The sequence below is a fragment of the Natator depressus genome, chromosome 2, assembly GCF_965152275.1.
Source record: "Natator depressus isolate rNatDep1 chromosome 2, rNatDep2.hap1, whole genome shotgun sequence".
NCBI lineage: Eukaryota > Metazoa > Chordata > Testudines > Cheloniidae > Natator > Natator depressus.
The window spans coordinates 144,021,093-144,044,446 of record NC_134235.1 but is presented as its reverse complement, the minus strand read 5'-3'; the positions used below and the strand labels follow the sequence as shown (position 1 = coordinate 144,044,446).

At 39.7% G+C, this 23,354-nt stretch overlaps 1 protein-coding gene across 1 annotated transcript in view; it reads left to right on the top strand.

Annotated features, from left to right (window-relative positions):
• Positions 1-23,354, top strand: part of TERT (telomerase reverse transcriptase) — a 125,313-nt gene that overhangs the window by 919 nt on the left and 101,040 nt on the right. The window contains exons 2-7 of the mRNA XM_074945081.1: positions 1,758-3,741; positions 7,767-7,962; positions 11,448-11,637; positions 17,360-17,542; positions 19,000-19,161; positions 22,096-22,191. Coding sequence (XP_074801182.1) covers positions 1,758-3,741; positions 7,767-7,962; positions 11,448-11,637; positions 17,360-17,542; positions 19,000-19,161; positions 22,096-22,191 — 2,811 coding nt within the window. The remainder of the gene's footprint in view (positions 1-1,757; positions 3,742-7,766; positions 7,963-11,447; positions 11,638-17,359; positions 17,543-18,999; positions 19,162-22,095; positions 22,192-23,354) is intronic.

Below are 23,354 nucleotides of genomic sequence, written 5' to 3'. Positions count from 1 at the left end.
TCTTCCTTGGCTGGCTTTTCTTCTCTTCTCACTGAAGCCGCGTTTCTGAAATGCACAGCGTGGGGGTGGTAGTGCTGCCCGGGCGGCAGTCAGCATGGCGGTGGGCATTTCTGGAATCTGTAAATGTGTTTGCACCCAACGAATGGTTGCTGCAAATACTGACTTCTGTTTCTCCCTCCAGTCCCAGATCGCTCAGCTGCCCCCACAAAAGCGGGAGGGAAGGGGGGGAATCATAGAGCTCTGTTGTTTTTCTGTGGTTTTTAATTGGCTCGTGGATCTGCTGTCGACCCTGCTCCTTGCCGCCCTCCACATGTAATGGTGCTGCTCCTGTTTTCTCCTCTGTTGTTCTTTTCTTCTCTACTCTTGGCTTGTGTGTGGGTTATATCATGCAATTTTTCGTTAAGACAACAGCCACTCAGATGATTACTTTTATTCTTGGGGCTAGGTAATCTCTGTGACCTGGGGCCAGGGGCTGTCTCTTAGAAAGCCCTGCAGTGGGGTGGTTCTTCCTGTTTCCTTGATGGTGATGGATGAGAGCAAGTTTCCTGATCCCTAGGCTGCATCTAGATCAGAGTCAAATCAGGGTTAAATAAAAGATTACATATGTAAGGTTATCTGCTTTTGTATTTTCCTTATACATTAGCACCTAAATATTAAAAACAGTGATTTGTGTAATCAGAGCTGAATAATATTTTTACATTTTAGGAAAATCTAAAGGGAAACAATTCTGTTCTATTATGTAAACAACAAAATAATTTTTTCTCTCTTGTAGAAGAATGCACTGGATTTCTCTCTCAAAGCTACTGTATAAAATTATTGAAACGGGACTCCAGCTATAAGCATATTGACCAATTTGTAAAACCATGAGCTGATATTTTGTTATTGTTAATTTTACAGAAGCACTTGAAAGCCCCAACCAAGACTGGGACCCTGTTGTGTTAGGTTAGGAGTGGGCAACCTGTGGCTCTGGAGCCACGTGTGGCTCTTCAGAAGTTAATATGCGGCTCCTTGCATAGGCACTGACTCCGGGGCTGTAGCTAAAGGTGCCAACTTTCCAATGTGCGAGGGGGTGCTCACTGCTCAACCCCTGGTTCTGCCACAGGCCCTGCCCCTACTCCACCCCTTCCCGTGCCCTCCCCTGAGAATGCCCTGCCCTCACTCTTCCCCCCTCCCCCCAGAGCCTCCTGCAGGCCCCGAAACAGCTGATCGGGAGGTGCAGGGAGGGAAGGGGCGGCATTGATCGGTGGGGCTGCCGGTGGGTGGGGGGCGCTGGGAACAGGGGCGGGGGAGCTGATGGGGGGGCTGCTGACGTATTACTCTGGCTCTTTGGCAATGTACATTGGTAAATTCTGGCTCCTTCTCACGCTCAGGTTGGCTACCCCTGTATTAGGTGCTGTGTGCAGACAAGCAGTAAGAGACAGCCTCTAGGGTCTGGCATTTACAATCTAAATAGACAGGATAGACAGTGAGTGGGGGGGAAGAGAGAATTTTGCCTGTTTTACATAAGGGGAACTGACAGGCTACTGACTTGCCTAAATTCAGAGTTGTAGCTTTCAATATGTCAAAGCCTGGAGTAGGAATTTTCAAATGTGACATGATGTGGCACAATCCTTAATCTTGTTTTTAAAAGTCTTAATCTAAAACCAGAGTGTGGGGCTTTGTATTCTCTGGCATACACCTTTTTATTAAAAGGTGTATCTGTTGTTTATAAGGGGGTCTGACATGTAAAATTAACTTTTTTCTCTCTCTCTCTTCAGTTATCTAGTGAGAGTGAAGTAGTCATAAGAGTCATTCAAAGACTTTGTGAAAAAAAGAAGAAAAATGTCCTTGCATTTGGGTATGCATTATTGGATGAAAACAGTTCCTATTCGCAGGTTATGTCTACTTCAAATATATGCAGCTATCTACCTAATACTGCAACAGAAACTCTTCGGATGAGTGTGCTATGGGAAACATTATTGAGCAGGATAGGGGATGATATTATGATGTATTTATTGGAACACTGTGCTATCTTTATGCTAGTGCCACCTAGTTGCTCTTATCAAATATGTGGGCAGCCTATGTATGAGCTTACTTCAAGTAATGCAGCACCTTCCACAGTGTTTGTAAAACAAAGATATTCAAAAAGTAGACATAATATTCTGTTTGACTACGTGCAAAAAAAATGTCAGTTATCAAAGACAAACAGGTGGAAATGGAAACCAAGATCAGAAATTAATATCTTGAGCACTAAAAGTCAAAGGAATAATAAAACACAAGGCTCTGCACCTGATTATGAGCATTCTGCCACAGCTAAGGGAGCTGTTGGGCAAAATTCTAAAACAAACAAACAGGTCAGAATGGTCACTGGAAACCTGGAAAATCTCAGAGGACCTAACCTATATCCAGTTGCTACTGCCACACCTTCAAAAAGGAAGCTTGATAGGGATCAATTTGAAGTTACAGCTAAAAGGATGAAGATAAACCTAAGGGGAGAAGAGGATGCTTGGAGCTTTGGATCTAATGTAGATAAAAACAAGTTCACTCTGGACATCATTTATGATACACAGTCTCTTTCATGTGTAGAATCATTTTCTGTAAATAACTTTATTAAAATAAAGACCATTTCTCAAGAAAATGAGAGTAGAGCAGAGACTTCTGATGCACCATCTTTAGTGCAGGAAGTTCAAGATAGTAAGGAAAAATCTGTGACAGATGATGAGAATTCGTTAAGGCTGCGTGTTCAGTGTAATAAACTTTATAAATCTAGCACTGATACTAAAACAAATTCCAGCAGAGAGGGAGTAGAGCTAGATATCTGTAAATTTCAGGTTGGTTCTGTACAAATGAAAAAAGCAGAAGATAAATTTTTAAAATACAGAGGGCTTAAGTGCTCCCCAACTAATATAGCTAAGAAGCTATCCAATAAAATCTCACGTTCCAGAGTGTACATTGGGAGGAAATGTCTTTTGTATTCTTCCGGGAGCTTCCGAGAATGTTTTCCTAAATCATTTTTATTGAATCGCTTAAAGGGCAGCCAAGCAGGGGGACAACAGCTTGTAGAAATGATATTCTTAAACAGCAAAATGTTGGCGCAAAAATGCAGTGCAAACATACCAAGTTACAACTGGAGAAAGAAGAGATTGCCCAAACGCTATTGGCAGATGAGAGATGTATTTCAAAAATTGTTAAAGAATCATGCAAAGTGTCCCTATTTGGTACTTTTAAAAAAGAATTGTCCTGTGTGGATTTCTGAGACAAATTCAAGCAAAACTGACACAATTTGTCAGTCAGTTTCTTGTGACAGAGTACAGATTGATAGGGAAGCAGAAGGTCAAGTTGGGAAAGAGCCTCCTATATGTTTGACAAGCAATAGCAGAGAAGGTGGTTACACTGATGTTCCAAATGGTTCGTGTTTGCTTTCAAAAAGAACTTCAACCGATTTAGGTATCTTAAGCAGCCCTGAGAAATTTGTGTTGGGGCAAACAGAAAATGAAAGACAAAATGCTAAAGAATTCTGTGACCCTGGCTTGAAGGAGCTTCTCAGACAGCACAGCAGCCACTGGCAGGTGTATGTTTTTGTGCGGGAATGTTTAGACCTGGTGGTACCAGAAGAACTGTGGGGTTCTAGCTATAACAAATGCCGCTTTTTAAAAAATGTGAAAACATTCATCGCCTTGGGAAAATTTGCCAGGTTTTCTTTGCAGGAATTGATGTGGAAGATGAGAGTGAATGACTGTACATGGCTTCGTGTGATCAAAGGTACTAATTGTAATATTAAAATAAGGCACTATACAGTGGAGGCAGCTGACCAATGTTCAGATTTAACCCAAGTGAGGACTTGAACTGAATTTCAGTGTTGAAAGGCTAGTGTGGTTGCTTATTATTAGGGCTCTGTGTCTGTCCTGGAGGTCACGGAAGTCATGGATTCTATGACTTTCCATGACTTCTGCAGGGGCCAATGTGGCTTCCCCCAGGGTTGCCCAAGCAGCTGGCTCTGCGGTCAGCTGCTTAGGTGGTCCCCAGGAACAGCCTCACCAGCTGCTGCTGGAGCAGTCCCAGGGACAGCCACACCAGCCGCTGCTCTGGCAGCCCCCAGCAGCAGTCCCAGAGCAACCATGGTCCGCTGGCCCCAGGCGGTGGTCCTTGGGCGGCTGGCTGGAGCAGCTGTGGTCCGCTGGCCCCAGGTGCGCCCCCCCCCACCCTCCAGCAGCGGCTCCCCACGCCTCTCCAGCAAAATTCCACCCCCCCAAGATTTAATCACAGGTATTTTTAGTATAAGTCATGGATAGGTCACAGGCTGTGAATTTTTGTTTATTGCCCATGACCTGTCCATGACTGTTACCAAAAATACCTGTGACTAAAAATTATACCAACTGGTCCGAGATAGTGCTAGACAGGTTGCTTTATAACTCCCTGTTTCTATGTGCTTGAAACTTTCACTCTTTAAATACGTTTTCCATGTCCCTGCCTGAAGGTGATTTCTTAAATTTCTTCACTGTGTTTTCATAGAATATCAGGGTTGGAAGGGACCTCAGGAGGTCATCTAATCCAACCCTCTGCTCAAAGCAGGACCGATCCCCAATTAAACCATCCCATAGATCTGAAATAATGCTTATTGGATGGCATGACTCTCGTAATGAATACTTTGTTCAGTTTTGGTCACCTTAACTCAAAACAAAATATGTAGAAGGTGTCCGGGGGGAGAGAACCACTGTTTAGTTTAGAGAGTGGATATGACAGAGATATAGAAAATAATAAATGATCTAGAGAAGGGCAGCTGGGAACTCATGAATTATGAGAGGACATCCAATTAAACTGAAAGGTAACAAATTTAAAACTGGCAAAAGAAAATACCCTTCTACAAAATGCAGAGTTAAACTCTGGAATTTGCTGGCAAAAGATATAAATGACTCCCAAGAGTTCAGCAGAATATTTTTAGAAGTACTGAGCTTATTGATATCAAAAAAACTTCAGAGAGACCCTTATCCTGCAGGATATAAGTTTTATACTAAGCTGTTCTGGGGGTGGGCGTTGATTTGGAGGAAACTTCCTTTGTGGGGTGGATGCTGTCCTTTCCCTCAAGCATCAGGTACCAGCCAATATTAGAGACAGGATATCAAACTAGATAGTCCAGTATTGTATGACAGTACGTAATTTAGAAACATATATATGTGACCCAAACTGGCACAGGCCTCTCTTGCTGCCAGGTCGTGCTTTTTTTCTCAGGTCAGATAACTAGCAAATGACTGAACTTTTAAATTTCAAAGATGGAATACAGATCCTCATTAATGATCACCCCCTGTTAAGTCTGGGGGAACTGGTTTGCTCTAAAATTTATTATGAACTGAAAAATCACTTAATATGTCTACATTAGGGGGCAACGCTGGCATAGGCTTGCTAGTGTAGATATTGCCCAACTAGGAACTAAAGGCTAACATTATTAAGTATGGGAAATTCCTTTCCCTTTCCTCTTTATTTAAGAGAGGAAATTTAAATGGAAGACCTATGGTAACACCACTCTGAAGTTTACGTGTTTGAGAAAGGAAATGAAAAAGTTAAGGGTCCTGCAGAAATGTTAATGAAGCTCCAATACACGATCATGGATATATTGTAAAATGGAAATAGTAAAATTATTAGGGAGGAGTGCTAGTTCCTTCATAGGTTGGAGCTCCAGCTACCCATCTTTATAAGTTTGACTTTTTTTTCGCCCTCCTCACCCCTCTAAATACCCCCAAACTAATTTTTTGCTTGAAATTTCATAGAATCTCATTCATGGATATATTTTTATAAGTTTAGTGAAAATCAAGAAGGCAGTCTTACAGATATGAGATTAAACTAGTCCATTGCTGTTTCAACACTTAATAATATCTTTTGACATTCATTATCTTGATACTTGTCATGCTGCGTCCAACCATAACACAAATACTTTGGTTAGTAATTCTGGGTGCATCAGAAAATGAATTTTCAAAATCTCTGGATACAAATTTTTAGTGTCCCAAATTCTTAAATTTCAGCTAATATCTTTTTGACTCGTATTTCAGAGAATATGCTCCCTAGGAACTCCAGTAGGATCTTGGTTTTTGGCCCTGATCCAGCAAAACTCTTAGGTATATGCTTAAAATTTAAGCATGCTTTGCAGTTTGGTAGATCAGAACCTTTTTTCTCCATGAATAGCAGCATCTTTTTTTCCTGTCTTCCATCCCTTCTCTAAAGGCTGGTTCCATAACGGTAACAGATTTATATCTGTTGGCCCATATGTAGAAAATGAACTATCTGTTGCAAAGATAACTTCCAAATGTGTTACTTGCATATGTGTATTTTATTGGCTGGATGCTAGAACTTCACTTTCAGAGTTTTTCAAACGTTTAGTGTGGGGCTTTTTGGTGATGTTACCTGACATCCATTGAAACACCATTTTATTTTATTTATTTAAACTATGGCAGATTTCCACCAAGATTGAGGTCCTTTTGTGCTAGGTGCTGTAGAGAGTCCCTGTCCTAAAGAGCTTTCAGGCTAGATATATAAAGGGGCTGGGGACAAGGAAATGCTTGTATTCCCATTTTACAGATGGGGAAAATGAGTTTCAACTGTAACTCTCTTATGAAATGTATTGTTTGGAAATATGTTTAACAGGAATCAAAATTATCACCCATGTGAGATATGGCTGAGTTAACATTTCTATAGGAATCGTACCCTTTCACTTCTTGACTTATTTTAGTTGTCCTGTTAGTGTGTTGTGTTTAATGTTGATTTTGTTGGGAGGGATAGCTCAGTGGTTTGAGCATTGGCCTGCTAAACCCAGGGTTGTGAGTTCAATCCTTGAGGGAGCCATTTAGGGATTTGGGGCAAAAATTGGGGATTGGTCCTGCTTTGAGCAAGGGGTTGGACTAGATGACCCCCTGAGGTCCCTTCCAATCCTGAGATTGTGTGATTTTGCATTTAATTTGAAAATATTTCTGGCAGTGCACCATAAATCTTGCATTGTAGGGCAGTATTTTTGTTGCTTCCATTGCATGATTACCAAAAAAGATGCCATCCAGTTTGAATATGACAGTGATCTGAAGTGATCTCACTTTGTTGGGCCATCAGAATATTTTTAGTACAATGTTTGATAAAGCAAAGATAACTGCAACTGAAATCCAGACTGCAGCAATTAAGGTTTATTTATTTATCATGTCCATCTTAAACAAAATCCACCTCTGTAATTAATCTGTGTAGAAGTTTATTAGGAAGCACAACTATTGTGCTTTTCCTCAGTTAGCCCCACTAATTTCAGAATCTGGTTCAAAATTTTCATCATTTGCTTATAAAACAGTCCATGAGCTAATAGCTCATATCTCTCTTCTTTGTAATAATTTAGGGCCAGTTCAATCTTTTCCCTCACAATATCTTGCCACTGTGCATGCAAGAGTTTTGTCTGCATGCCAAGGGGTAGAGAGTGGGGAAAGTAAATTAGATATAATTATTTCTCCTCTGGACCACTAAATTTATCACTGATCTGAATGGTTCATTTCAACACTTATATCGGTCGAGTAGCATTTTGTAACTACAAACTATTCTTTTTATCTTTATATTTAACATGTGCCAAGCTTAAAGTATGCCTAATAAAAAAAAAAATGGGGGTTTAGGCTGCTTGGGGGACCAGTTACTGTAAAATTGTTTGGCAGTTTCTCTAGCTCCCTTTTCCAAACTCAGCCTAAAAAATAGTGTGTGTTTGTGTGTGTGTTGGCTTTTAGAAACGTGAATTACAGATTCTGAATATAATTGAATTCTGCTTCTTGTAGGTGATCATTTTGTTCCTGCTTTGGAACACCATTACCGTGAAGAAATTTTGGCCAAGTTCCTATACTGGCTGATGGATACCTATATTGTACAGCTGCTCAGATCATTTTTCTACATCACCGAGACCATGTTCCAGAAGAACATGCTTTTCTTCTACCGAAAACTAATTTGGAGCAAGTTACAGAACATTGGAATGAGGTATTTCTAATAAAAGTCTACCATTTACAAAATATGGAAACCTTCCATTTTGCAGTAGTTAAGGTTACAACTTAGCCCCTCCATCCCATTTTCATTCACTCAATTTCTTAAAACTCATTTTGAGATGTTCATGCTTTGTCAGCTCAAAAGTGACTGTTGTGTGGGGAAGCTGATTAAAATCGCTTCAACCATTTTTGAGTTCTCCAAGTGGGGTGTGGGGATGAGAGAAGTATTTAATCTGTTTAAATTAAAACAAATGTCTCTTTCTCATGGGTAACTCAAACAAATGAACTTCAAAACTAAAAACTAAAAAGTTACAAATGGATAGTGTCAAAGTCCCATAGTAAGATTGGGAAGACAAAGTTAAAAGCTACTAAATTCACTTTAATGAATGTTTAAAAAAATAATAATTCTATAGTACTGGTTTGTGGAATTACATAGTATCACGGCTAGGTTTTTCACCTTTTATAATGTCATAAATAGGAAATGCTATAGCTTTTGCTTTTAAACAATGTAATTCTAGAACTCAATATTGTTTTTATCTTTTAAAAAATTGTTTCACACATTCAAGTTCTTTGATAATGCAATATTTAAATTTACAATTTTGAACCCTAAGGTGAGGAAATGCAAAAGTTTAAGATCTAATGGCAATGTTCATTCAAATACATTTGTATTTTATACAAACTTTCAGTTTAGTTCTTATAGACTACAGTACACTAATCTATTTAGTTAGTATGTACAACTTGGCCAAGTTAACACTGATAAGGTCTTCATATGTGTTGGTACAGTACCTGACCCAGTGAGGCATATTGTATTAATGTATATGGAGTATATGTTAACATAATCCAGTCACTGTCCAACATTAAATAGTTTTAAAGAAAGTTTGGGATTTGGTATACAGAGATCTCAGTCTGCTTAATACCAGGGCAAAAACCCAATTAAAAATCATTTTAACCTTTTATTAAAGATACAAAAATGAAAAAACAATGAAGCATTTGAAATCCAAAATATTAAGGCTTTCATTTTAACAACATCCCTTGTTCCCATTCTCCTTCCCTTTAGCTGAAGAGAGTTTTTAGAAGGAAACACCCTTGTTTGATGGCCTGTCCAAAGGTTGTAACCCCTTTTTGGGGAAAAAAGAAGTTCGTTCAGATGGGCTGGAGCTGTCTGTTAAAGTCTGATCCTGTTTCCTAAGAAGACAAAACAAGACAAACACACAGAAGGGGAGAGAAAAGAACAGCAAAGATAGAAAATGCAGCTTTTGTCTCTGGTGTTGACTTGCACTTGCAGCCTTACTGTTAGAAAAACACAGGCAAAGCACATGGGCTTATCAGCTCTCCTAAGACCTGTCAAACTTGTACCAGCATTGCTGTTTAGGACATTGTTTTACTTGTTCTGTTTCTGGTCACAGGCTTATTACAGTGTTGCAAAATATGCAGTCTTGGCTGGCTAATCCAGATGCTTATTAGAAAGAAGAAGAAAATAAGTGGGATAGGAAAGTGGTTAAATAAGGTAGGGCAGGAAAAGGACAAGCGGGGGAGGAGGGGTATTGGAGGGAAAAAGCGAGAGAGTCTCAGGTGGTGGTTGAGCTTCAGCCAGAGCAGGTAGAGATGGTGATGCTGGGTCCCTCTTTCTGGCTTGTTCTAATAGAATATCTCTCAGGATCAGGATAATGAAGGCCCAGGTTCCCAAGAGATGAGGTGGCAACCATGATGGGGAAGCTCTCTCGTTCCCCTTCTTCAGTCAGCCAGCATCGCCAGTAGCCTCTGTCCATTCATCTGTATTTTCCTCCCAAAGTCTTTTCCTCTTTTCTTTTTTAAACAACCCCAAAAGGAAGTGATGGACATAATAGTCCATCTGCTTATTATTTTGTCCACCAATTAGGCTTTGGTTTTGACACACCAATTTGGGTCCAGTTTCACACTTTCCTTGTTGACCAGATCTTGAGAGTCCTTGAGATATATCAGTAGGCCTTTCTGTTTGGACTAATTCAGTCTTTCTTTTTTACACCTTTCCCTGTCAACGTTTGTTGTTATAGATTATTGCAACATTCCATTAACTTTCACTCGCTTCTCACAGCTTGAGTTCACAATTAGGCCAAATTTATAGGCCCAATTATCACACAGGTCCACAATTGTTGCATCTTCTGGCCACAACACATTATAAATATTATATAATAATAATGAACATTGTTTGGCATATCATATCTTGGGTTCAAACTAGCAACCTTAATGTGCACAAACACATAGGCTTTTACACTTAATACATTATGAAATATTAATTTATTTTATATTCGATTAATAGCATCTAACGTAACTAAATAACATGAAATATTGAACTTAATAAATACTAACAATGTTTTCAACTTTGTGTTTAGAAAAGAAAATCTGTACCAAAGTTGTTAAAACCAGGAAGTTTTATTTATCAAAAAATAAAATAAAACAAACACTAGCAACACTGCAGTGTGATCCATAGGGGTGGACCCCTGCACGCAGACCCATTTACTTGAATGGGACTCTGCACCCTGTTGCCCCATCTTAAAATCTGATCCATGCAGGTGGATCCTTATGCCTATGTGTGACATTACCCAATTTGGACTCATGGACAACTGTCCCCCCTCAATTCTCCAAGCTGGAATGCCTTTTACACTGCTTTGCTGTGAGAACAACCGCTCATGGTCTGATTACACACAGCCTCCAGCATGTAAACCACTCCCGGCTATGTTGTAAGAGTGCTATAGCCGGCCGACATGAGCAAACTCCCATTCCCAGACTTCCCTCCAGAATTGTGCACCTTGTACTGCCCAGCACCCCTCTGGACAGTATACACTCATATAAAGTCAGTCATTTTATTAATAGAAAATGATGTGCACAAATCCTATTATTCCAGATGAAGTTTCCCACACACTTCAATCCAAACACACTGGTTTAGATAAAACAATAAAACAAATCTATTAACTACAGTGATTACAAGTCATGAGGCATAGAAGTCAGAACTGGTTACCAAGAACTAAAAGATAGAATGCAACTAACACCAATTTAACAAGCTGAGTGAATTCAAAGCAAAGGTCTCTCTCATCACAAGTTCCAACAGCCTTACTGGTTGAATCCTTCAGTCAGGATCCCCCCCCCCCCCCCCCCAGTCCAGTGCTATTTCTTTTCTTCTTCAAGTGTTGTTGATGTTGTTGGTAGAGAGCAAAGGAGAGATGATTTGGGGCATCTGCCCTCTCCTCTTATAGCTCTTTCTCTTGCACAAGAATCATCTCCAGCTGATATTCAGGAGACAAAGTCTGTGTGGACAGGAACCTTAATTCTATTCTGAATAATGCTTTTAGCATAATCTGTTTTCTTGGATTATCCTTTGGTAAAATAAGTGAATATATGTGATTATTTCTGAATAATACTGAATACTTCACTCAGAAGATAAAACATATGCAACTTACTGCATTTAAGTCCCTTTAAACTTAATGTCCGTTTTTATTTTAGAAACCATTTTGCCAAAGTGCATCTTCGTGCATTATCTGCAGAGGAAATTGAAAAAGTACAGCAGAAGAAATGTGTTCCTATGGCATCAAAACTTCGGTTCATCCCTAAACCAAATGGGTTGCGACCTATAGTAAAAGTGAACACTGTTGTTGGAGCAAAAACATTGAACAGGAAAAGCAGAGACAAGAAGGTCACTCTATAATGAATTTGCCTGTGTTCTTTTTTGTCATATTGTAACTAATATCCAAGGGGGTTGTCGATAGGTGTTTATATTATAATATATAAATAAAATAAATTTTAAAATAAGATTGCAAACTCAGGCTCTCAAAAGCCAGGAAATACCAAAACTAAGGTTGACCTTGCAACCCTATTTTGGGCCCCCTATGTATATGCATTATGACCGTCTTTTTAATTACAAGATCACATACAAATCCCCCCATGCACCCTCCCCTTCCCCCGGCCTTGGATTCATTCAGTGTATAGTTTTACTAGTGTTAACTGAATGAATGGTTATTCAACATTTATTTTAATATTCATTGTCCAGTATATCGTCCCATCCTCTATTTACTGCAAACAATCCAAATCCTGCAGTGAAAACTCTGAATTTATAATTTCCTTATGGGTTTTTCTGTGATGCTCTCATCATAGAATCAGAGTGCTTCACAAATATTCACAATACCTGGGTAAAATGAGAGGATACTACCTCCAGTTGACAGATGGTGGAATTAAGGCACAGAAGAATATCAAGACCAAAATTGTTGAAGTAATTTGTGATTCCCAAATTGATGGGCCTAATCTTCAGAATATTTAACATTTGTATCATACTTTATATGTTCCAAATACAGCTCCAATTGACTTTGGATGCTGTTGTGAATGCTCATCATTTCTGCAAATCTGGCACTTTGTGTCTCAAATTGGGCACCCATGAAATGAGAGATACAATTAATGGCCATTTATGAAAAATTTGATTTAAGTGACTTGCCCAGTGACATACAAGAATTCTGTGGGCAGAAGCAGGGATAGTTTCCCCAGGGTGTCATTCAACTTCCTAAACCACAAGATCATCCTTTCTTTTCCTGCAAATCTCCTGCCTTATTTACTGCACACTTTCCAACTTCAGAAACAAATGAGGCCAGAGCCCTGCAGACACCAGCCTCATTCACTATGTAGCCCTGATTCATCCCCACAGCAGATCCATTCTATGCAGTGAAAGAGTCCAGGGGCCCATGAAAAATATAGTATGTGATCGTATAATCAAATACTCATTACATATGTGCAAGCAGTTTGAATTAACATTGGCCAGGCAGTTCCTAGCTCTTGAGTGCTCAACTTTGCAACCTTAGCTTTCTTTTGAGGTAGCTTTTCATGCTATGTTTTTCCCTAATTTCTTTAAAAAAAAAAAAAAAGGAACAAATGAAATAGGAATTTTATCATGTGGAACTATACTGACTCCTTTCAAAAGGTCAAGGTGATCTTTTCATTTGAATCAGGACACCTTTCCCCTAATTGCATACTCCAGTTACAATGTCAGAAAAGAAACAAATTTTTAAACTTCTGTGGAGGTCTCTCTTAATAGATCAGAGTCTTTTGGGAAAGTTGATAGTCTTTTCAAAGATCCCATCTGAGTCGTTAAGATTTTCAGGTATGTTCACCAAATTGGATTAGATCTGTCATCCACCCTCTTTTCTGATGGTTCTGCAGTACAGAACTTGGCTTGTGCAGCAACAGACCAAATTGCAGGAGAACATTTTGAATTTTCAAAAATCTTTGGCTCTTTTAAGTTGATCAAAAATATTTTGAAAATTTTCAACCAGCTTAATTTTTTTAACAAACCTATTTAAAAACTTTGAAGTAAGTGTATGTGCGTGTGTGTGGATTTTCCCCACCTAGGATTGAGGACCAGTATGTAACGCAGTGGTTCTCAAACTTTTGTACTGGTGACCCCTTTCACATAGCAAGCCTCTGAGTGTGACCCCCCCCCCCCCCGCTTATAAATTAAAAACATTTTTTAATATATTTAACACCATTATAAATGCTGGAGGCAAAGCCCGGTTTGGGGTAGAGGCTGACAACTCGCGACACCCCATGTAATAACCTCGTGACGACCTGAGGGGTCCTGACCCCCAGTTTGAGAACACCTGTAATGGAATGTTAAACTGCATTGTACTTGTCAGCCACTAGGTGGTGCTATGTGTAAAATTGTTATTTAAGCTAACCTTAGCCATACCTAGCAGAGCATTAAAGGATCTTATAGTGAACACATCTGGTGTATATCTCTCTGAGAAGGATGCTCTGTAGTCAGTCTATATCTGATACTGAAGCCTGAAATGCTAGTAGCAGTCCTGCAACCTACTCAACTTGTGCCAGAAGAGAACAGATACAGAAGGAACAAAGGTTGCAGGATCTCATCAACATGCCACTCTTCAGTGACCCAGAGAACTTCAGCTGTAACAGACCTTCACAATAGGTAGACTGGAAGCAGTATTTTGCAAGATTTCGCATTGCAAACAAGGTAACAAGTATCATCTTTAATTTATGCTGTGGGCAAGAAGCAGAGCATTTCTTTAAATCATTTGACTTTACTGAATACATTCACAAAAGAGACTGTGAAACGGTTCTGGCTATGTTTGATGCATACATTATACCTCTGAGAAATGTGGTTTATGAAAGACTATGTTTTCAACAGAGAATTCAAGAACCAGGGGAAAATGTTGAACAGCTGAAACCTGAGATTTTTGGAACTTGAAAACCTGAAAATATCAGGTTATTGGGTTAACAGATAAAAATTTTTCACAGCAGCTACTACTGAAGGCAGACTTAACCATATCCACAGCTATACAGAAAGCAAAGCAGTCTGAACTATTCAAACAGCAGAAGAAAAGGCAGGAGCAACTTGAAAAACCTGAAACTAGCTTAGAAGCTCTAAACAGCAGGAAGGCTACAAGTCATTATAAAACTCTGGGGTCTATCACTTGTGACTACACAAAACTTGCTTGGAGAGTGAAATTGAATATCTATGACAAGACTATTGACTTGTTGCAGTCATCTCAGAAGGGGCTTACAATTGCCTTAAATGCCTCCAAGAGCTAGAGTCATCTGCAACAGCTCTGATTAGCCCTGGAGGTATTCTGAACTGCATGGGCCAGTTCACCACAAAAACAACTTACAAAGATAAAAGCTTTGCATTCAGAGTATCATAGAATATCAGGGTTGGAAGGGACCTCAGGAGGTCATCTAGTCCGACCCCCTGCTCAAAGCAGGAACAATCCCCAACTAAATCATCCCAACCAGGGCCTTGTCAAGCCTGACCTTAAAAACCTCTAAGGAAGGAGATTTCACCACTTCCCTAGGTAACCCATTCCAGTGCTTCACCACCCTCCTACTGAAAAAGGTTTTCCTAATATCCAACCTAAACCTCCCCCACTGCAACTTGAGACCATTACTCCTTGTTCTGTCATCTGCTGCCTAGCCACTTGGTCACTAGTCTGTAGCAGTGCATGGGATTCTTCCATTCTAAGTGCAGGACTCTGCACTTGTCCTTATTGAACCTCATCAGATTTCTTTTGGCCCAATCCTCTCATTTGTCTAGGTCCCTCTGTATCCTATCCCTACCCTCCAGCGTATCTACCACCGCTCCCAGTTTAGTGTCATCTGCAAACTTGCTGAGGGTCCAATCCACACCATCCTCCAGATCATTAATGAAGATATTGAACAAAACCGGCCCCAGGACTGACCCTTGGGGCATTCCACTTGAAACCGGCTGCCAACTAGATATGGAGCCATTGGTCACTACCCGTTGAGACCGATGATCTAGCCAGCTTTCTATCCACCTTATAGTCCATTCATCCAGCCCATACTTCTTTAACTTGCTGGCAAGAATACTGTGGGATACCATATCAAAAGCTTTGCTAAAGTCAAGGAATAACACATCCACTGCTTTCCCCTCATCCACAGAGCCAGTTATCTCATCATAGTAGGCAATTAGGTTAGTTAGGAATGTCTTGCCATTGGTAAATTTATGCTGACTGTTCCTGATCACTTTCCTCTCCTCTAAGTGCTTCAAAATTGATTCCTTGAGGACCTGCTCCATGATTTTTCCAGGGACTGAGGTGAGGCTGACTGGCCTGTAGTCCTCCGAATCCTCCTCCTTCCCTTTTTTAAAAAATGGGCACTACATTAGCCTTTTTCCAGTTATCCAGGACCTGCCCGGATGACTGATAGCAGTACATATGATCAAAGACCAACAATGTTCTTGGCCACAGCATAGCAGCCGTGATGGGCCTAGTAAGAAAGGTGGAAGAATTCAAAAGAGGATTTGATGTTGTTGGATGTTTGAAAGGAGATCCTGTAAAAATTAGTTTAGCAGACAATGCTGAACCATACAAATTGGATGGACAAGGAGGATGGACAACTCCAGCTTCGTAAAGAAAAAATTCAGGGCCCAGAGCATATGTGATCAAGACTTACAGTGGAGGTTCAAGAGAAACCATTGACAACTTCAGGAATAATCAAAGAAAAGACTCTGTAGATGGTGGATATGCAGATTAAGAAGACTCAAGGATTCCAAACTGACCATAACCAGTTGTTGCAACTAATGGACAGTCAGATGACCAAGCCATTATGCGTTGCGGCCATGTAATTAGAAAACCAGTATGATTCAGAGACAGTTAACAGACTGATACTTACTGAAGTTCAAAGATAGTGTGATAGTGTATATTTGTAAATGGTAGGAATGTAGAACTTTAAAGAGTAAGAGGTAATGGAATGCTAAACTGTATTATAGTGGTCAACCACATAAAAATGCCTTATTTAAACTAACCTTAGCCATACTTGGCAGAGCATTAAAGAATCTTATAGTGAACACATCTGGTAAGTGTCTCTGAGAAGTAATCTCTGTAGTCTGTCTGTATCTGAGACAGATGCCTGATCTGCTAGTAGCAGCCATGCAACCTATTCTGCACAAGAAGTACGTGACCCAGTATCCCTTTTCTGTGTATAATTTGTACCTTTTCTCTACCTATAATGGGGAAACTTGAGGTTCAGATACCTAGTATTACACCAGCAGTACAACTTAAGGAGCAGATTTTGCAGGTGCAAACTGTTTTTTTTTTAAATGTGGGGCTTTTATGGTCATTGTCTGGATGTGATTAGTGACAGAGTGTGACTTTCACCATTAACCAAGGACACTTAAAAAAAAAAAAGTTGGAGAAATAAATTAGCCAGTAATTTTGTTAAAAATAATTGCTAATTTTATTATGTAAACCATTAAAGTAAAATCAGATACAGTAGAATTGTTATAGTAAAGAAATAAAATCTAATCTGCTTGAGTTTTCACAGCTTTTTATTTAAATCTATAATTGAATTTTCAGTGTAAAAACAGGCTCCGAAACACCAGAAAACTTCAGAAATTACAAATTTCTGTACACCTTTGTCATGATTAACATATAACATTGAGAGGGTGAGAACTCTGCAGTCTGTACAAACTTGGGAGGATTCTGCTGGGGCGAGCAAGAGATGGGAATCCCAATGGGGCAATTTTGCGGTCTTCTTCATCTTGAGCAGCCAGCTCTGACAACTCTTGGATGTTGTTTGTTGGTTTCAGAGGGAGTTGTGTACAGCTCAGATTGGCTGCAGGATAGTTACGTAATGTAAAATTGTTTACAACAGGAATAGAAGCTTTGAGGTGGTTTCTGTGACTGACTTTTTTTTTTTAATTGAAGGCTTTTTGTGTAGTGCAACTTACTAAAGAAAATATAGTAAAGATATGAGTCAACTTTGTCTATTTGCCTTTTTTTAACACTCTGTGATTTCAGTAATTATTAGAGCCCTGGGTGCTTATTTTTTTTGTAAGCAAAATCTACATACTGAACATGAAATATAACATTTTAAGTTTGGCTTTTGGTTTCCCATAGGTTCATTATTTCAACACTCAACTTAAAAATCTATTTAGTGTTCTGAATTATGAACGAACCGAAAACACCAGTCTCCTAGGCTCCTCAGTGTTTGGGAAAGATGATATATATAAAATATGGAGGAAGTTTGTTTCTGAAGTTCTTGAATCAAATGATAAAATACCTCGTTTCTACTATGTGAAGGTATGTTTCCATTATTTTTTTTCTCCATTGTTCAAACTGATCTTGCTGAAATAATGAAGGCTTTTATTATTTTTTTTAATATTATTTAGGACCACTTTTTTTCTTTGAGCTGTCTCTTTAAAGGTAAGCTTTTCTACTAGCCATGAGCCGAGCGTACAGTTGTTTTTCAGCAACAGCTGATGTTCTTAATGCTGCACAGGGAGCTGCTTTCACTGGATTTTTCTGTTTCCATAATGCTGATTCTTTCCCAGTGAGTGGAGTGTTTCATTTCTTTTCTATAATATTTGTACCTCGTCTTCTGTACCTGACCCTATTTCAGAGGCTGCTTTTTTTTTTTTTTTTTTTTTTGGTCTTCCTCCAACTAGTAAATCTTTCTGGATAAATTTGGAGCCTTCCTCTTCTGCCGAGCCTCCTTTTTCTGCTGGAGGTGCAACACCCAAGCTCACCCCATAGTCTCTGGCTGCTACAAATGTAACCCAATGTGTGTCGTTGTCTCCTTTCTTGTGGGTGGTCCACTTAAGAGATTAAATAATTAAGGGAGTTACTACTTCAGTTCAAGTGGAAGAGGCTGATGCTTTTAGCATTGAAGGTCTTACATTGATAACCAAGGTGAGGTTCATTTCTGAACGATCCAGTGGGATTAGGCTCCTCTATTGCTTCCCTAACCTCAATTTTCGGCAGTCCTCTCTTGTGAATGCTTCTGTTGTTTGCTTCCGGTACTTCTCATTGCTTTTCCAAGCAGCATCACTGCTAGTAAAACTGACCTGACACTTAACTTTACTTTGCCTTTATTTGACAAATCCATGAACAGTGGTAGGTGCACAGCAGCTATCTGTTTGCAAATTCAGGAAGACATTAGATAGGTCATCTTCATGGTCATAATGCATAGAAACTTTTTGTAAAAACACATACAAAAATGATTTCATTAAAGTTATTTAGAATGCAGAGTCAAGCACTGGAAAGTTCAGAAATGTTAGATTTAAGGTTTCATTTTAAATCTTAATTCTGCTCCTTAGGCACTCACAATATGCCAATTTCTATTTTTATGGTCCGATACTATTTTTTTTAATAACAGAAGGTATTGGGCAACCTAAATATAGGGACCGCTATCGCTCCCCTTATAATAACAGCTTAAATTCAGTTAAAGCTGATGGTTTGGATATCCCCACTTGTCCGAATATGGGAATAGATTATCCAACATAAAGAACACAGAGTAGTCTTTCATTTTTGTCACTGAATTGGACTAACTGGCCCAACAGGCCTCCTCCGGCCTAATACATTCTGTGCAATTTTGTCCTTTTACCTTAGCTTTGTTGTTATGTGTACGAGCCCGGAGCTGGAGCGTGGAGCTGCAGGTTTTTGCCTGGAGCTGGAGCAGAGCCAGAGCACAGCTCCAAAGCCTTGGTATTTACAGTAGCATAATATGGGATTTTTTTTATTTTTTTTTTCTATCTCAGGCTGATGTCACTGGGGCTTATGATACTATTCCTCATAATAAACTTGTGGAAGTGGTCTCACAAATCCTAGATCCTGAGAAAAGAACAGTCTACTGCATACGGCGTTATGCAGTGATCAAGATTACCATGAATGGACAAATCAGAAAATACTATAGAAGACACGTATGACTAGTTAATTTCTTATTCTTGCTATTAACATTTTTCTGTATTGGGACATATCTGTTTAATCCTTTTTTAATTAACAAGCCTTAGCTTAATTATCTAGTTACCACATACATGGACATTCTTAAAAAAACAAAACCTACAACCACAGTTTATATGGGAAACTTGCTGGAAGAGACAAGGCCTGTTCCCCCAAGCTTCCCAACAGCTATTCTTCTGTCTTCTTCCCCCGATCACCTTTGCAAGGTGAGTAGTAAAGGAAAGTCTGAGCTACCTCTTTACTAGGTAGCTGTTGTTGCCCTTGCAGCCTGTCACAGTATGATGCAAGATTGTGGTAACAAAGGACTTATGCTGTGTGTTAAACAACTCTCTGCTTTGTGATATGAAAACTGTATCTGGGCTGACATTCTGAGTTTCCATTGTTTTAATGACTGTTAAGTTAATGGGTTGGAATGTAGCACAACAGAATTAGGCCCACTGAACATAAGAATAGCCATGCTGGGTCATGCCATTGGTCCATTTAGCTCAATATTCTGTCTTCCAACAGTGGCCGGTGCTGGATGCTGCAGAGGGAATGAACAGAACAGGGCAATTATCAAATGATCCATCACTTGTCATCTAGTCCCAGCTTCTGGCTGTGAGAGTGTTAGGGACACCCAGAACATGGGGTTGCATCCCTGACCATCTTCGCTAATAGCCACTGATGGACCTGTTCTCAATGAACTTACCTAATTCTTTTTTGAACCCAGTTGTACTTTTGGCCTTCACAACATCCCCTGGCAACAGGTTCCATGGGTTGATGTGCATTGTGTGAAGAAGTACTTCCTTTTCTTCGCTTTAAACCTGATGCCTACTAATTTAATTGGGTGACCATTTTTTTGTGTTTTTATGTTGTTTGTGTATTTTTGTGTTGTTTGAAGGGGTAAATAACACTTTCTTATTCATTTTTTCCATCCCATTCATGATTGTATAGACTTCAGTCATATCCCCCCCCCCCATCTTAAATCATCTCTTTTCCAAGCTGAACAGTCCCAATCTTATTAATCTCTCCTCATATGGAAGCTGTTCCATACCCCGAATCATTTTTGTTGCTGTTCTTTATACCTTTTCCAATTCTAATATATATTTTTTGAGATGGAGCGAGGAGAACGACATGCAGTATTCAAGGTGTGAGCATACCATGGTTTTATATAGTGGTATTATGATATTTTCTGTCATATTCTCTGTCCCTTTTCTAATGGTTCCTCACATTGTTACCTTTTTTTGACTTCTGCTGCACATTGAGCAGATGTTTTCTGAGAACTATCGAAGAAAACTTCAAGATCTCTTTCTTGAGTGCTAACAACTAATTTAGACTGCATCGTTTTGTATGTACAGTTGGGATTATGTTTTCCAATGTGCATCACTTTGCATTTATCAGTATCGAATTTTATCTGCCATTTTATTGCCTAGTGACTCAGATTTGTGAGATTCTTTTGCAGTCAGCTTTGGATCTTGAGTAATTTTGTATCATCTGCAGACCTGGCCACCTCACTGTTTACCACTTTTTGCCAGATTGTTTATGAATAGGGTGAACAGCACTGGTCCCAGTATGGACCCTTGTAGGGACCTCGCTATTTACTTCTTTCCACTGTGAAAACTAACCATTTATTCCTACTCTTTTGTTTCTAGTCTTTTAACCAGTTACTGATCCACAAGAGAACCTTCTCTCTTATCCCATGACTGCTTATTTTGCTTAAGAGCCTTTGGTGAGGGACCTTGTCAAAGGCTTTCTGAAATTCCATATATCAACTGGATCACGCTTGTCCACAGGTTTGTTGACCCCCTCAAAGAAATTCTAATAGATTAGTGAGACATTTCCCTTTACAAAAACCATGTTGACTTTTCCCCAACAAATCATGTTCATCTATGTATCTGATAATTCTGTTCTTTATTATAGCGTCAACCAATTTGCCTGGTACTGACGTCAGCCTTACCGAACTATAATTGCCAGGATTGCCTCTGGAGCCATTTTTAAAAATTGCCATCACATTAGCTCTTCTCCAGTCATCCAGTACAGAAGCTGATTCAAGCAATAGGTTACATAACAGAATTAGTAGTTCTGCAATTTCACATTTGAGTTCCTACAGAACTCTTGCATGAACACCATCTGGTCCTGGTGACTTATTACTGTTTAATTTATCAGTTTGTTCCAAAATCTTCTCTATTAACACCTTAGTCTTGGATAGTTCCTCAAATTTGTCACCTGAAAAAAATGGGTCAGGTTTCGGAATCTGCCTACATCTTTCACAGTGAAGACCAATGCGAAAAACCTCTTTAGCTTTTCTGCAACGGCCTTATCTTCCTTGAGTCCAACTTTAGAACCTCAATTGTCTCATGGCCCCACTGACTGGCAGGTTTCCTGCTTCTCTTATACTTACAAAAATGAACAGCAAAATTTTTTTATCTTTTACTAGTTGCTCTTCAAATTTTTTTTAGCCTGCCTAATTATACTTTTACACTTGACTTGCCAGAATTTATGCACCTTTCTGTTTTCTTCAATAGGATTTGACTTCCAATTTTAAAAGGATGCCTTTTTTTGTTTCTAACCTCCTCTTTTACTCTGTTGTTTAGCCATTGTGGCTTTTTTTTTTTTTTTTTTGGTCCTTTACTGTTTTTCTTTTTATTTTGAGGTATAAATTTAGTTTGAGCCTCTATAATGGTGTTTTTAAAACATATCCATGCAGTTTGCAGGCATTTCACTCTCATGCCTGTTCCATTTAATTTCCATTTAACTAGCTTCCTTTTTTATTTGTAGTTTCCCCTTCTTGAAGTTAAATGCTACTGTGATGGGTTTCTTTGGTATTTTCCCCACCTTGCAAGGATTATTGATTACTGTTGTTAACTAAAACATCTTTTGCTGAATTTTATCATTTCTTTACTCTTGGTATACAGGTTTCTACTTTCAAGGATTTTATGTCCCATATGAGATTATTTGTGTCCCATCTGCAAGAGACTACATCGCTGCAAAATGCCATAGTAGTTGAACAGGTAACTGTTATGAGACATTTCTCTTCAAATGAGGAAGAAAATCAAATAAGTTCATTCTTAATTCATATATTAGAGCGGGAGCTGGTAGTGTCCCCTTTATTTAGTTTGCCTAACACTTTCCGTTATAAGAGATCCTTATGACCTTTTCTTTGCTTGCAGCAGGCCTTTGATATTTGGGAAGGGGCTAAATGAGTGCCTTTTCTCTCTCCCTGGAACTTCTGTTCAACGTTTGCTAAAATATAAACAGTTACAAAATGTCATTTCTTCTCTCTCGCTTTTGTCTCCCAGGGTAATTTTGGCAGCATGCGGATAAATAAATAAATGTAGTAAAAAGAACCCCTAAACAGACAAGCATTTTAAGTCCAATCTGTTACTACTGCTGGAGCAACAGCAGCAATGCACACTGTCCTATTGATGGGGTGAGGCGCTGCCAGTGGCTGGGGCTGGATCTATCAGCAGCCAGGGCCAGAGCTGTCCCTGACCCCACAGTGGCTGAGACTGGAGCTGTTCCCCCCCCACTCCCTCCAGTGGCTGCAGCTGTCCCCACCCCACAGCTTGGGCCGCAGCTGTCAGCAGTTGGGGCGGGGCCAGAGCTGGAGCTGTCAGCCCCAAGGGTTGGAACTGTCCCCATTCCCCCAATGGCTACCGCCGAGCTGTCCACACCAGTGGCTGAGGCTGTCACCCTCCTGTGGCCAGGGCCAGATCAGTGAGCAGCTGAGGCTGGAACTGTCCCCCTACCCCCAGCGACTGGAGCTGGGGTTGAAGCTGTTTCCCTCCCCCACCCAGCAGTGGCAGAAGCTGTCAGTCCCCCTCTGTGGTGGGGCTCAGGCTGTCATTCCCCCATCTGCAGTCAGCTCTTTCCCTCCGTTATTTTTAGTGAAAGTTTTGGACAGGTCACGGCCTTCCATGAATTTTTGTTTGTTGCCCATGACCTGTCCATGACTTTTACTAAAATAACTGTGACAAAATATTAACCGTACTAATGATGCATGATTTGGGGGGGGGAGGGTTGGGGAGGGCTCAGCTTGTACTTGTACATAGTAGAATTTGTTAGTAGCTTTTTCCTCTAAAGCAAAACCAAACATAGGAAATTAAAATAACATTTTAGATTGCAGAATGAAGCACTCCAAAATTTGGAAATTCCAGGTTTGCAGTTGCCTACA